Consider the following 13,023-nt stretch of genomic DNA (forward strand, 5'->3'; position numbering starts at 1 on the left):
TTTGGGAGTCGGAAAAGAGTGCCGTCCCAAAAACCACCTTTTGTTGTAGTGACCAGTGCCTCAGTCTGAAGTTATACCAATAAGGTGCATTAGGTAGATGGAAGTGGTTGGAAAGGAAAAGAATCGGAAGAGATTTAAAACTCTTACCGGGTTAGGAAAATTGTTGGGAAAGTGGATGATATTTTTTCCGATTGATTCTCTGCATAAAATACACAGTTTTTGGGGGTGGGAGAGCCCTTCGTGGGTCATCAGAGGTTAGTCAAGGTGAAGATAACCAGTTATCCAAATAAAAATAAGAAATAAAAAATAAAAGTACAGTTTTTATTTTCAGTGAAGGACTGAAAGTTGTGCCAGGGTGCAATTTGAATGGGCCCACCAGAATCCAACCCATGACTATCCAATTTGTCACTAGCTTAGGCAATAATATTTTAAACAAGGTTAGATGGGTGATCTTTATAAAAAAAAAAACTCAATTCAAATTTAATTAAAATTGGATTTAGGTTAAGGTATTATCAATTTGAACTCGACTCAAATTTAAATTTTTATTTTAAATATGTTATATATAATATTCAAGTTGTGATAAACTTTCTCTTTTCATTTTCTTTTATTTAAATCATAATTTATTGTAAGTGGACAGTTTGAAAAATTAATTTCTTAAGAACTTATTTATAATTAATTAAAAGAATACGTACAATAATGTTTTAGAACTTATCGTACAAAATTCTTTCATGCTGCTACAAAGAGACGAAGGGCTAGGAACTCTATATCTGGTATCATGGATGAACAGGGTGTGTGGCAAGAAGAGTATAGCACAATCCATCTATGTTTTTTGAGACATTACCAACAATTATTTCCGTCTCAAAATCCTACTGGCATTGATCAGTTTTTTAGATACATTCCCTATCTAATATCCCCTGAGATGAATTAACCATTGTTGGCGCCACTTACGGCGGTGCTTAACGTCAAACAAGTTGTCTTTGGAATGGCTCCTTTCAATGAGCTGAATGGGATGACTTCATTATTCTATAACGATATTGGGAGGTGATTAAAGGTGACATGGTAGCAACTGTATATAACTTTTTCCAATCTGTGTATTTGCTTTCCCATTTCAATCATACAAATGTTGTTCTTATTCTTAAAATTAATTGAATCTCCCATTATGATTTTTTTTTTTTTTGACCAATTTCTTTATGTAATACTGCATACCGAATTATCGCAAAAGTTATGACTAATTGATTGAAATGTCTTGGTGATAATATCATTAACAAATTCCAAAGCACTTTTGTTGCGACATATAACGGATAATATTCTTATCACTCATGAGTTCCTCCATTATTTTTTAAAAAAAGGGACAAGAAAGAAGGTGTACATGGTGCTCTTAAACTTGATTTGAGAAAAGCCTACGACCGTATTGAATTGAATGGGGATTCTTGCTCAAAATTCTAGCAAAGCTGGGACTGAATTCTCACTGGATAGAGAATTCTAAAATCTTAAAATCATATCTCATCACACAAATCATTCAACAAATTGCATGGAACTCAATCCCAGATACGCTTAAAACTTTTAGTGTACAAATTGGTGACAATGACAGTTTTTATCCACACAAAAGTGGAGTATCAATGGCTAAAAGAAAAGACGTAATTCTTTTTTTCTCCTTTTTCAATACTTAGAGAGACTGTGTATCTAGTCATTTTTGGAGCCTTTCAATTTTTTCATTCAGACAAGCTAGGAGTAAAGGATACGCTAAGGGTCTGTTTGGTTAGATGGAAATAGATGGTGGAAAGTGAAAGTGAAAGAAAGTGAAGTGAAGGAAAAGAAAATTAAATTTCTATAGTGCATTTGGTTAGTATGAAATTTTTTCAAGAAAGTTGTGAGAAAATATTATGTTGTTAGTTTGGATAGAATGAAAGAGAAAAAAAAATAATTGTACTTGTCAAAATTGCCCTTATAATTTTAAATACTAAAAATATAAATAAATTTGAGTAAAATTAATTCTGCATCAAAACCAATAGAATAACCAAAACCAATAGAATTTTACATATAACAACCAAGTTTATGAGGGTTTTCTTTTTGAATTCAACTAGAATTATATAACTATAAAATATTTTGTATTATTATTTTTAAGGAACGTATATATTTCGTAAAATTTATAATAACTCTAGTATCAAAATTCTAAAACATAGTTGATATGTATATACACATATTGAAAATTAATATAATGCACTTAAAAAATATCCACCATAATATGAATATGTTATATGTATATGCGTATTTGGAAGCGAAAAAAAAAACAGAAGAAAAAAAAAGGGAAAAAAAGAATAAAGCAATAAAAATAGATTAAAAAAAAATTGCTAAAAATAAGATCTCTCCAATTTCATGATTTCATTTACATTTGAAAAAAAAATGTCTATAAAAAGGGACAAAAAGATAAAGGAAACACAAGTTATCCAACTGATAATTATAGGTATAATATGAATTTAAAATATAACTTAACAACTTTCCCGAGAAATAAAAATTTTCGTGTGTTTTATATAGGAATCGTTTTAAAGAAAATTAGTTATTTACGAGAATCCAGTTTTCTTAACATTTTTCGTTTCATTCTAAACAAATGCACAAAAAATTTAAATATTTTCTAATTCTTTTCTTTTCTTGCTAGTTCTACCTAACCAAACGAACCGTAATTATTTTATTATGGGAAATGATAAGAGAACCGAACCAAACAACCGAATAAAAGGTCGAATTTAACGTGGCTCAGCCACGTCAGATTATTTTCTAAAAAGATAACTCCTACCTCTTCCCTTCTCTCTCATCTCTCCTCTCTCCTCTCTTCCTCTAATTCTCGATTTTTCTTTTGTATTTAATCTTATCTTTAATTTTGGTTTTGTCGCTCTTTTGATTTCGTAAAATTGAAGATAAAATAAAAAAAATTAAATTTCTTCATGTTTTGCAAATACAGAATCACAAAACCAAAACAGTACAAAAAAAGAAAAAGAAAATAAAAGCTACAACTGTTGTTTCTCTCCTTCAGATTTTGTATCCATAAAAATCAAATAGACACTTTGAGAAGATTCATCCGTTTCTCTTCTCTGTATTAATGACAACTCTTATGGGGATATTTACTTACCCAAAAAAAAAAAAAAAAATCTGCATAGTTTTCATCTGGAATTGGAAAGATTTATTCTTGGAAAATTTATGAATAGAGAAAAGTAGGTGATCTTAAAAAAGGAGCGAGGATAAAGAATTTTGGATCTTGTCTCTAGAATACTTCCGCTATGTGTATCTCAAGAGAGGAGCTGTATAAGAAGAATTTGTGAAGAACCAGACACGGAGAGGAGAGAGAACGAAGAGGAAGAGAGAGAAAAAGGAAAAACTGGGAAAGAAAAAGATCGATGTTAAGGATTTAGGTAATGAAATTATTTGATGTGGACAAAGCCACGTAAGATTCGTTCTTTATCTCGGTAGAAACGTTCGGTTTCTCTATCACTACTCTTTTATTATTATTTGACTCGATGGCTAGAGAGTTTCATACTATGTGTAATGAATGAATGTTTGTCTATTTACTTAAAAGTTCAAGCTGTTAGGGGCGGAACTATTTGTGGGCTAAGCTACAGCCTAAGTCAAAAAAAAAAAAAATGTAATAATAATAATAGTACTACTATTTCCTATCAACCATAGTCTAGCCCAATTAGCCATACCCAGTTCAAGTTGTCCAATCTATAATAAAACATAAATGATAAATGGAGTCCAGGTCCAAACAAGGCCAAACCCATTTGGCCGGACCAACCATTATAGACCAACACATGGACGAATTGCGTCCATTCATTTCAGTTGAAACAAAGACATACTCTAGGAACCCATTTCTAGATTCTCTAAATGTAAAGATATCGTAGTCCATTTGTCTCCTTCCCAATTCAATAGCGTTTTCTTTGTCATTCACTTATTAGTGAACCCAAAAATTGTTTTGATTTTCTTTCATTTTGCTTCTGATTCTTATGGGTTTAGATTCACTCTTAGATCTTATTGCGTTTTGATTCGTTTGCTTATTGGTTCAAAACTTGATGATGCCACTCTTGCATGCTTTTGATTCGACTAATTGGTTTGAAACTTCCAGTTTTGTTTAATGACATCAAAAATAGGCATCTTGAGATAGTCATTGCACTGGTGAATTTGAATACGGTGTTCAGTCTTCTCTTAAAAGAGATTTGATGTATTGATACATATCTATTATACCCAATTCAAATTCACCAGTGCAGACTCGGACCCGTATTAATACTGGTGTTTTACATCAAACTTGAGTCATTAACTGAAATTAGTTACAATTAAGGATTTTTCATATGCGGCCTCGATTTACCATTATTTAAATGTTCATCAATATTGTTGAATTTGTTGTTGTTATCATTATCATCTTCTCTGTTTGAATTTTTTTTTCCCCAGTAAATCCTCTGCTTGAAATTTGTTTTTAAGCCCCCCACTTTCAGATCCTGGCTTTGCCCCTGATACCCACTCATTTAAACCCAATCATTTTTTCATTCGGATTTGATGTGGAACAAATGAACCTTCTTACATTTTCCCACATCTAAACTCGCAAAACCCTCTTTGTGGCTCGGGCCACCCTATCAATCCAAACTGCAAACTTGGACACCCTCTGGGCTGAGCGCTTGGCGTGACACCGAATTAAGGATTGGTCTGGCTCTGATGCCAACAGTATCGAGTGAGTGCTTGTCCATTTACCAAAAAATTCAAACTATTAGGTAGTGCTGTATACCCACCCATTTATATGCAATCACTTTCTCATCTAAATTCAATATAAATCAAATGATGTTGTTACACCATGACACAAATACTTTTTACTAGTACCATTTTTTGTGGGTAAATTAGTAGTACCATTAATATATGTATATATAAAAATTCTATCCAGACAGCAAAGCACCTATTATTTGGAGAAAATGTTCGAATGGCCAATATGCACTTTGACTTAGTCAAGTTTCAAGGGTTGACGTACCGTCTTCAAATTGATCATTAAATCTGCAAGTTTAGAAATATTCCAGAAGGATGACAGTAGACTACAACCATGAGGACTTGACTAGAGGGTGGGTAGATCTAAAACTGACCATGAACACAATCAAGATCTGATTCAAGAATTGTCCATAGGGTTGGCTAATGTCTTTTTGAGTAGACTAATACTAATGATACAAATTTTTGTTTTTAAACTGTGCTAAAATTAGGTATAGTAAAAATTCCGCCATTGAATACAATTCCTTTTGAGCGGTACTTGGGCAAGAGTTTCTCCTGTCCAAGCAACCAGAAGTACAAAAAAGTTCATAAATTTTAGATGTTTAATATGATATTATTTTTGTGATATTATTACAAGTTAATGTAACATGGTACACTTGTATCTACAAGTTATACGAACACAGTGGAATTGTTTAATGCATAGATAGATTATGTGTTTTTTGGTTTGTATTAGTATGTTCTATTTACCTAGATAACTTAATAAACTTGCCTTGATTTAAAATTTTGGACAACCAAAACAACCCGATCAAACCCAAATAGGCTTTATATAAACTAATATCAAGTAATTTGGTTAGTATTTGTAGGGTAAAAATGGCATTTCATATTTATGCAATAATTTTTTCTCTTTTCCTTCTCTCTTCCATCAAGTTTTGGAAGGATGAAAAATGTGGGCAAGGAGGGATGGTCCATCCTTTCCTTCTTTTTCCTCTCTTTATTTCCTTGCAGACAAACGAGAGAAACCTCTTCCTTTCCAACCAAACAAAACATTGTTTTTAGAGTAATGTGCACAAAATTACTTTATACACAATGTGCAAATCATCCCTGGTGTTAAAAAAAAAAAAAAAAACTACATTTTTCAAATGGACAAATAAAGATATTTTATCAATTTGAAGATTGAAATACTTAAAATGCTCTTAAGACAAAAAATAAATAATTGATTTCAATTTTTAAGATATATTATGCTTATTTTGGGTTTTTTTTTCAAAAAAAAATAGTCAAAATTGATGGTCAACATATATTAGGGGTGCAAATAGGGGCAATTTGCACATATTTTGAAATGTTAGAAATTTATAGGTATATATTAAATAACAGGGACGTTTTTTTTTTTCACATTTTTTATATAACATGTAAAAATAGGTATTTATTTACTTTTGTCGTATGGTCTTTTTTGGAGGCTGGAAATTTCCATTAAAAAAACATATGCTACATTGACTTTACGCGAGAGGGTGAGATACATCAGTTGCATTCTTTAACATCATCCATAAGCATCCCCTCTCTGTGTGTCCGCAGAAAATGATCTACAATTAAATTAATTAGTCAATAGTGTTGACTTTTAGACATACCAATGCAGCCGCGGAAGGAAAACACAAATTGACCATAAACAAAATCTAAGAATTTTATACATATCGATCAAACCCCTCTCTCTCTCTCTCTATAAATTGAAGCAATTTTCCCACCATACTTCACACAAACCAAAAATCAATACACAGAGAAATGGGAAAGTCATTCCTATGCACGATTGTCTCACTTTGTCTAGTGGCTGCTGTTGCCACGGCCCAACAATGTGGCCAGCAAGCCGGTGGCGCAACCTGTGCCACCAACCTTTGCTGTAGCCAATATGGTTACTGTGGTACAACCAATGACTATTGTTTACCTTCCAATAACTGTCAAAGCAATTGCAACTCCGGCGGTGGCAGTGGTGGTGGAGAGAGTGCTACTAATGTGAGAGCCACGTACCACTACTATAATCCTGAGCAGAATGGATGGGACTTGAATGCTGTTAGTGCTTACTGCTCCACTTGGGATGCTGGCAAACCCTTGGCATGGCGTAGCAAGTATGGCTGGACCGCCTTTTGTGGCCCTGTTGGGCCGACTGGCCAGGCGTCCTGCGGCAAGTGTTTAAGTGTAAGCTCTCTACGAACAATCTCTAACATTTAATTTATGAATAATTTATATTCTAACCGATTTCTTAAACCTATGTGTTTAACCGAAGGTTTTAATCCTTTTTGATGTGGTAAATAGAGAGCCAAGCATGCATTTTATATATCTACCGCATCAAAAAAATAAAAACGTTGAGCTATACGTCTCGACTTAGAAAATAGATTCTGAATAAAGTTATTCTTCATTTATTATAAAGCGAGTTGAATTTTCGACGAACAAATTATTCTAAAAATTGGTGGGACCTATCATTCTTGTGATTGGTCGGTCTGTATTTAATTAGCCCCGTTCATTTTTGCCTATGGTTTTATTGGCTTTTGGTTTTATGCAAGTTTTTTTTCATAATAGTTACAAAAAACAATTATTTGGAATCAACTTATTATATTAAATTACACAAATTTTGTGAATAAAAATAATACACACAAATTAGGGTACTTACACAAATTAGGGTAAAATTTATCCCATTTCATGTAGAACCACTCATCAATAAACTTATAAGTTTCCTTTCAATTTACAAGGCCCTTTTGGTAAGATGAAATTAAGTGGGGCTGTTATATATCATTTTCATATCATATTTTTAAAACAAACGAACAATATCATGAAATCTTATTAAGATCATGTTATCTAACTTTAAAATTGACAACATTGTTTGAACTTTGTAACTTTAGAAGCAAAATAGAAAACCAACATAGATGTGTCAATGTGAATATATATGATGGGACAAATTAAAAGAAATTGACAAAATTGTTGAAATGATATGGGCAGGTCACAAACACAGGCACCGGGGCTCAAGTAACGGTCAGGATTGTTGATCAATGCAGCAATGGAGGGCTAGATTTGGATGCCGGTGTGTTCACGACACTAGACACGGATGGAAGAGGATATGCCCAGGGCCACCTTATTGTGAATTATCAGTTCGTGAACTGTGGCGATTGATTATTCGTTACAAAAAAATAAATAAATAAATAAATCAAACAATACTCAATTGCTATTGGTGTTCAAAGTTACCAAATATCTAAATTTGCGAAACAAATCAATGCCTAAGAACTTGTTAAATAATAAAACAATATGAATTATGAGCTCAAGTTGTTATTAATATTATTTTATGTGTATGACAAGGGCGACAAGCGAGAGCTTTGTGTTTCTACCCGTTAGATTTTTTATTTTATATTTTGGGAAGGTAGAAGTTAAAATAAAAGAGAATAAAGCCTAGGACCCAGCCACGATCCGGCCTTCTTTGGAACAGCTGAGCGAATTACTCTAAAATTTGGCCAAATGAGCTGGTTAAACCTTGTAGTCCAAAATTGGACCATCTCGCGGAGTTTGTAAACAATTTTATTTATTATTATTATTTTTTGCAATCCGATGTGATTTTTTTTTTTTTAAGTCGTTTTAATATAACTCATTTTATTGTCTAATTGGTAGAGCGTTCAACTTTACAAATATGTGTCCTTGAATTCGAGTCCCACTTCCCCCTAATTTATATATATATGTGTGTGTATAACTCATCCGGCATATTTTTCCTTACACAATTGCTTTATTTAGTAGGAAAGAAAATAATTAAAAAATTAAATGGAATAGAGCGAAGAGGGGATGGAAGAGACATTCGTAGGGAAGATACTATGTATTTCATTCTTTTTGTTAGATTGGATAGAAGAGAAGATAATAAACTTATAATCTACTATATTCGTTAGAGAGAGATTTTTTACTATTATATCCGATAATATTTATAATATTGTAATTTATAGAGGATAGTATTTAATTTAAAACTTTTATAATAATTTTCTTGTCGTCTCTTATTTATTCCGCCCGTTTTTGGGCGGAAGAAAATTTGTAAAGGATGTTAAAGATAGGTCATCCTTCTTACTCTCCTTTCTTTTCTTATATCATATATATCTACCAAACTTCTTATTTTCTTTCCACACCTTTTCATTCCTTCCTACCGAACACAACATATAGGATGGACTGACATGTATAATGAGTTCTAACTTAAATGAGAGGTTTTAATCCCAATTTTAACATAATTAATTTTTATTCACATGACCTCAACACATTAAATCAATACCTTATCATTTTCAAGATTCTCTTCTCAAATAAGATTATGAGAAATTTTTGATTCTCTAACTCAATGAAATCAATTAAAATATCATATTTAGTTTGGCATGAGCTGATACTTTTTTTATTTAACTAAAAATTCACTCTTCAATTGCTCAATATTATAAACTACATAATAAAAATTGATCATAAAATTTAATGTAAAAAATTATTTTATATACAGGAAAAAATCATATACCTTTTGTATTTTATTTAAATTATCAATTTTAATTTTTGTTTTTCTTAATTCTCATATGTTATAGTATATGTTGTGGATTATAATTTAGTTTATCTTTACTCATTACTAGATTATTACTTGTGTTAATTGATTTTGAAAATTTTAATAAAAATTATTAAAATTCACTCAGAATTTATCTTTAATGAATTATATTGTAATGCACTTTCTCACACTATATGTATGTGAAAAAATTTAACGCACCCAAGTTTTGTGGAGGGGGAGGACCTAACTCAAGTTGGGTTAAACCCATCCAACACACATAGGGATGGCAATAGGGCGGTTTGGGGCGGGTTTCCCATTCCCCATCCCCTCCCCCGTTTAATTTTGGTGCCCCCAAAACGCCCCCATAACCGGTTAATTTTTTGCCTCTAATTCCCGTAACCGCCCCCGCCCCCACCCCACTTGCCCTGCCCCCGCCCCATCACCCACCCCACTTGCCCCGCTCCCACCCTATCACCCGCCCCATAACCGATTATATTTTTATTTAAACACAATCATAGCACACACACACACCCACACATATATATATATATATGAAAGTGTTAAGTGTAGGGTTTCCAATATAGAGAGAGAAAGAGAGAGAGTGAAGGTTAATTTGGTAAATATATTAACATGGTAGGATAAATTAATAATTTAAAATATTAAACGGGACAGTTATAGGGCGAGTATGGGGCAGGGATCTTAGTCCCCTGCCCCCGTCCCGCAACCGACAAGTTTTTTTTTTTTTAACCCCCATCCCACCCCATTTAAGTAAACGGTTCTTCAAACCCGCTTTAAATGGGGCGGGGGCGGGGATGTTCCCCACCGAATTGGGGATTTTTGCCACCCCTGAACACACATGCACAAAACCCGATCCGGTCTTGGGCTTGCATCTCCTAAGCCAATATTATTTTTGGACTAAATTATATTTACTTGGGCTTCGGCCTGATCTGAATTGTTTCGAATCTTCCAAATCAGATATAAGACATGATGGTTTGGGTTTAGTGGATTCACCAAATCGGTGCAATAACCGATTTTGTTATGTTACATTGACACGGGCGTGATTTCGTTATACCGCAAGTTCAATCAATAGAGCCTCATATTAGGGGATACAATGTAGTTGATAAAAAAAACAATTCAACTAGCATGAAAAACATATATTGCTCAAATCAAACGGTTAACAAGAAAATAAAAAATCATTGTAAAATAATACGTTAATTAAGAAGTAGTAGTAAAAAAAAAAAAAAAATTTACTTAACGAATATTTTGAACTAAAATATTTATATGTAATATTTTGATGGAATACAATTGCAATTATCCTCGACCGATCTTCATATTTTGAAAGTGATGGATTATAAACTTATAGTCTCATTATCTATATGCCACGCTCGACAATTTTTCTGTATTTCATTGATTTAATTAATCTCAATTGATTTAGTAATGCATGATAATTTCGATAAAAAAATAGTGAGGGAATCAAGAATCTATTTTAAGAGAGGCATTTTAAGCGTAATAACATAACAACTAACAATACAAATTATGCAACAACATAATAATTTGAAATATATAAATGTAATAATAATGTATTATTCAAGATTCAAATAGCATGTCTTATTGGCAAATATTACACTAAGAAAAATTAAAAATATAAAATAAACACATTGAGTTCAATTACTGTTAAAAAAAAAAAAACCAGAAGAAGTTGAAGAAGACAAGCTACATTTGTTTGACTTGATGGCCAGAGAGTAACAATGCCGTGACACCAGTACGGATTCATGAATATCTCTTCCCCTCTCTATAGTCAAGTGTCTAAGGTTAACCGTCTCCAAATTGATCACCAAATCAAAAAGTCATCACATATTCCAGAAGGATGATAAAGACTGCAACCAGGAGGACTTGACAAATTGACCATGAACACAATTCCTATGAAATTCATCCAATTTGTGGGTGATTCGATAATTTCACATGAATACAATTTCTATATATTCAACCAATTCATCCGCCATTTGCGCAACAAAAATATATACACACAAGTTGGACACTCAATACTATCTATTTTTTTAGATAAATTGTTGTACACTTTCAAAAATGTCCACTATGAAACACAAATTCCTAACTATTTTTTGAAGGTAGAGAAATTATATCAGCTGACCTAACGATTAGTCTCTGAAAAAATAAAATAAAAAAATTTATTATTGTTTTTTATTTTCTCATTACTAAAGAAAATTGAGAATATATATATACTGTATAGTCATCTATGTAGCCATGAAATTTCCCATCAGATAAGACGGTCCAAGTAAAATAGCAATATTTTTTTGACTTTATGACACAAATGAGATGCACTTTTGACCCTCTATCAGCTGCCTCTCTGTGTCCCAAATTTAGTCTTTATCCCAGAAGCAGATGGACTAACTAGTCTGCAACCACGAGCATAGGCATCCCAATTTTCCCATTAACAAATTTAATGTGACAAATTAATCTGATTTATGGGTAATTTTGTAATTTCACACCAATCCCTCCTCTATATATATCGAAGCCATTCTTCCACCATTCTTTGTCAAAAAAATGGGGAAGGTTTTAATATGCATGGTATTCTCACTTAGTCTAGTGATTGTTGGTGCAATGGCAGTGGGTGAGAGTGCTTCTAATGTGAGAGCCACATACCATTACTATAATCCTGAGCAGAATGGATGGGCCTTGACTGCTGTTAGCGCTTATTGTTCCACCTGGGATGCTAATAAGCCCTTGGCATGGCGGAGCAAATATGGCTGGACCGCCTTCTGTGGCCCGGTCGGGCCTCGTGGCCAGGCAGCCTGTGGCAAGTGTTTGAGGGTAAGCCATGAAACAACCATTTGTGTTTTTGTTTCTCCATGATAATACGTCATTTGTGAATACTTAATTTTTAATTTTTTGTAATTTTTTATTTATTTTTTTCGTCTTCAAAGTTAAACAACAATATAGCAAACACTGATGAAGGAACCAAATTAAGAAGTATAAATTGACACAACTCTTGGAATGATATGCGCAGGTTACAAACACTGGCACCGGAGCTCAAGCAACGGTCAGGATTGTGGATCAATGTAGCAACGGAGGGCTAGATTTGGATGCCGGTGTGTTCCAGAAACTAGACACAGATGGAAAGGGCAATGCTCAGGGGCATCTTATAGTGAACTACCAGTTCGTGAATTGCGGTGACTGATCAATTAAGTCACACTCACATTGCAACTGTGTGGTTAGGAATAGTCTTTTCTACCACTACTTAATTTGCATAAGAGATGAATAAATTAAGAGCTTGTTGAAAAATAAATTCCAAGAATTATGTGCTCTTGTCATTATGTATCTTGGAAATGACTATATGTCTATCATTAGAGAATAAAACCAGTTATTATGGAAATAAATAAGTATACACTTATGAGTGCAAAAATTGTCTCTGCTGCTATTAGTATGACCGGAGTGGCTAACAAAGAATGTACAAACTTTAATGCGCATCTAACAAAAGAAATTGTCAAAACAAGGTAAGGTAACTCACCCAAAAAGTAACAAGGTGTATATTATAGACTCCCTTTAGATTCCCACATAATGGTGGGCCAAAAGAAAACCCAACTAGTTCAAGGTAGCTGGACATCTGCTGGCCCAATCTTTGCATTATTTAATTTAGGCCCAGAAAAAGGAGGTGGCAAAGGGCATGCAAAAGAAAGTAACCTGACTGAATGTGGGGGGTTTTCCGGCAACTAATTCGCGCGTAGCTCTCTCTCACGTAA

General features: G+C 33.1%; 2 protein-coding genes across 2 annotated transcripts; both read left to right on the forward strand.

The window, feature by feature from the left end:
• The first annotated feature begins 6,467 nt into the window (after positions 1 to 6,467).
• Positions 6,468 to 8,369, forward strand: LOC132294718 (pathogenesis-related protein PR-4-like). The gene is made up of 2 exons (XM_059792683.1): positions 6,468 to 6,918; positions 7,717 to 8,369. The coding sequence occupies exons 1-2, from the start codon at positions 6,508 to 6,510 to the stop codon at positions 7,885 to 7,887; spliced, it is 582 nt and encodes a 193-aa protein (XP_059648666.1). The 5' UTR covers positions 6,468 to 6,507; the 3' UTR covers positions 7,888 to 8,369.
• A 3,455-nt stretch (positions 8,370 to 11,824) lies between these two features.
• LOC132286553 (pathogenesis-related protein PR-4-like) lies at positions 11,825 to 12,461 on the forward strand. Its single transcript, XM_059788904.1, has 2 exons — positions 11,825 to 12,094; positions 12,291 to 12,461. The coding sequence occupies exons 1-2, from the start codon at positions 11,828 to 11,830 to the stop codon at positions 12,459 to 12,461; spliced, it is 438 nt and encodes a 145-aa protein (XP_059644887.1). The 5' UTR covers positions 11,825 to 11,827.
• Positions 12,462 to 13,023: the final 562 nt, after the last annotated feature.

This window comes from Cornus florida, unplaced genomic scaffold (genome assembly GCF_030987335.1).
Source record: "Cornus florida cultivar Cherokee Brave unplaced genomic scaffold, ASM3098733v1 CherokeeBrave_3.0.0_Hap2_Chr02, whole genome shotgun sequence".
NCBI lineage: Eukaryota > Viridiplantae > Streptophyta > Magnoliopsida > Cornales > Cornaceae > Cornus > Cornus florida.

Excerpts from the sequence above, each read along its gene's own strand:
- LOC132294718 (XM_059792683.1), top strand. The coding sequence starts at position 6,508 with ATGGGAAAGTCATTCCTATGCACGATTGTCTCACTTTGTCTAGTGGCT. Across the intron at positions 6,919-7,716 it reads CCTGCGGCAAGTGTTTAAGT|GTCACAAACACAGGCACCGG; the intron begins GTAAGCTCTCTA and ends TGATATGGGCAG.
- LOC132286553 (XM_059788904.1), top strand. The coding sequence starts at position 11,828 with ATGGGGAAGGTTTTAATATGCATGGTATTCTCACTTAGTCTAGTGATT. Across the intron at positions 12,095-12,290 it reads CCTGTGGCAAGTGTTTGAGG|GTTACAAACACTGGCACCGG; the intron begins GTAAGCCATGAA and ends TGATATGCGCAG.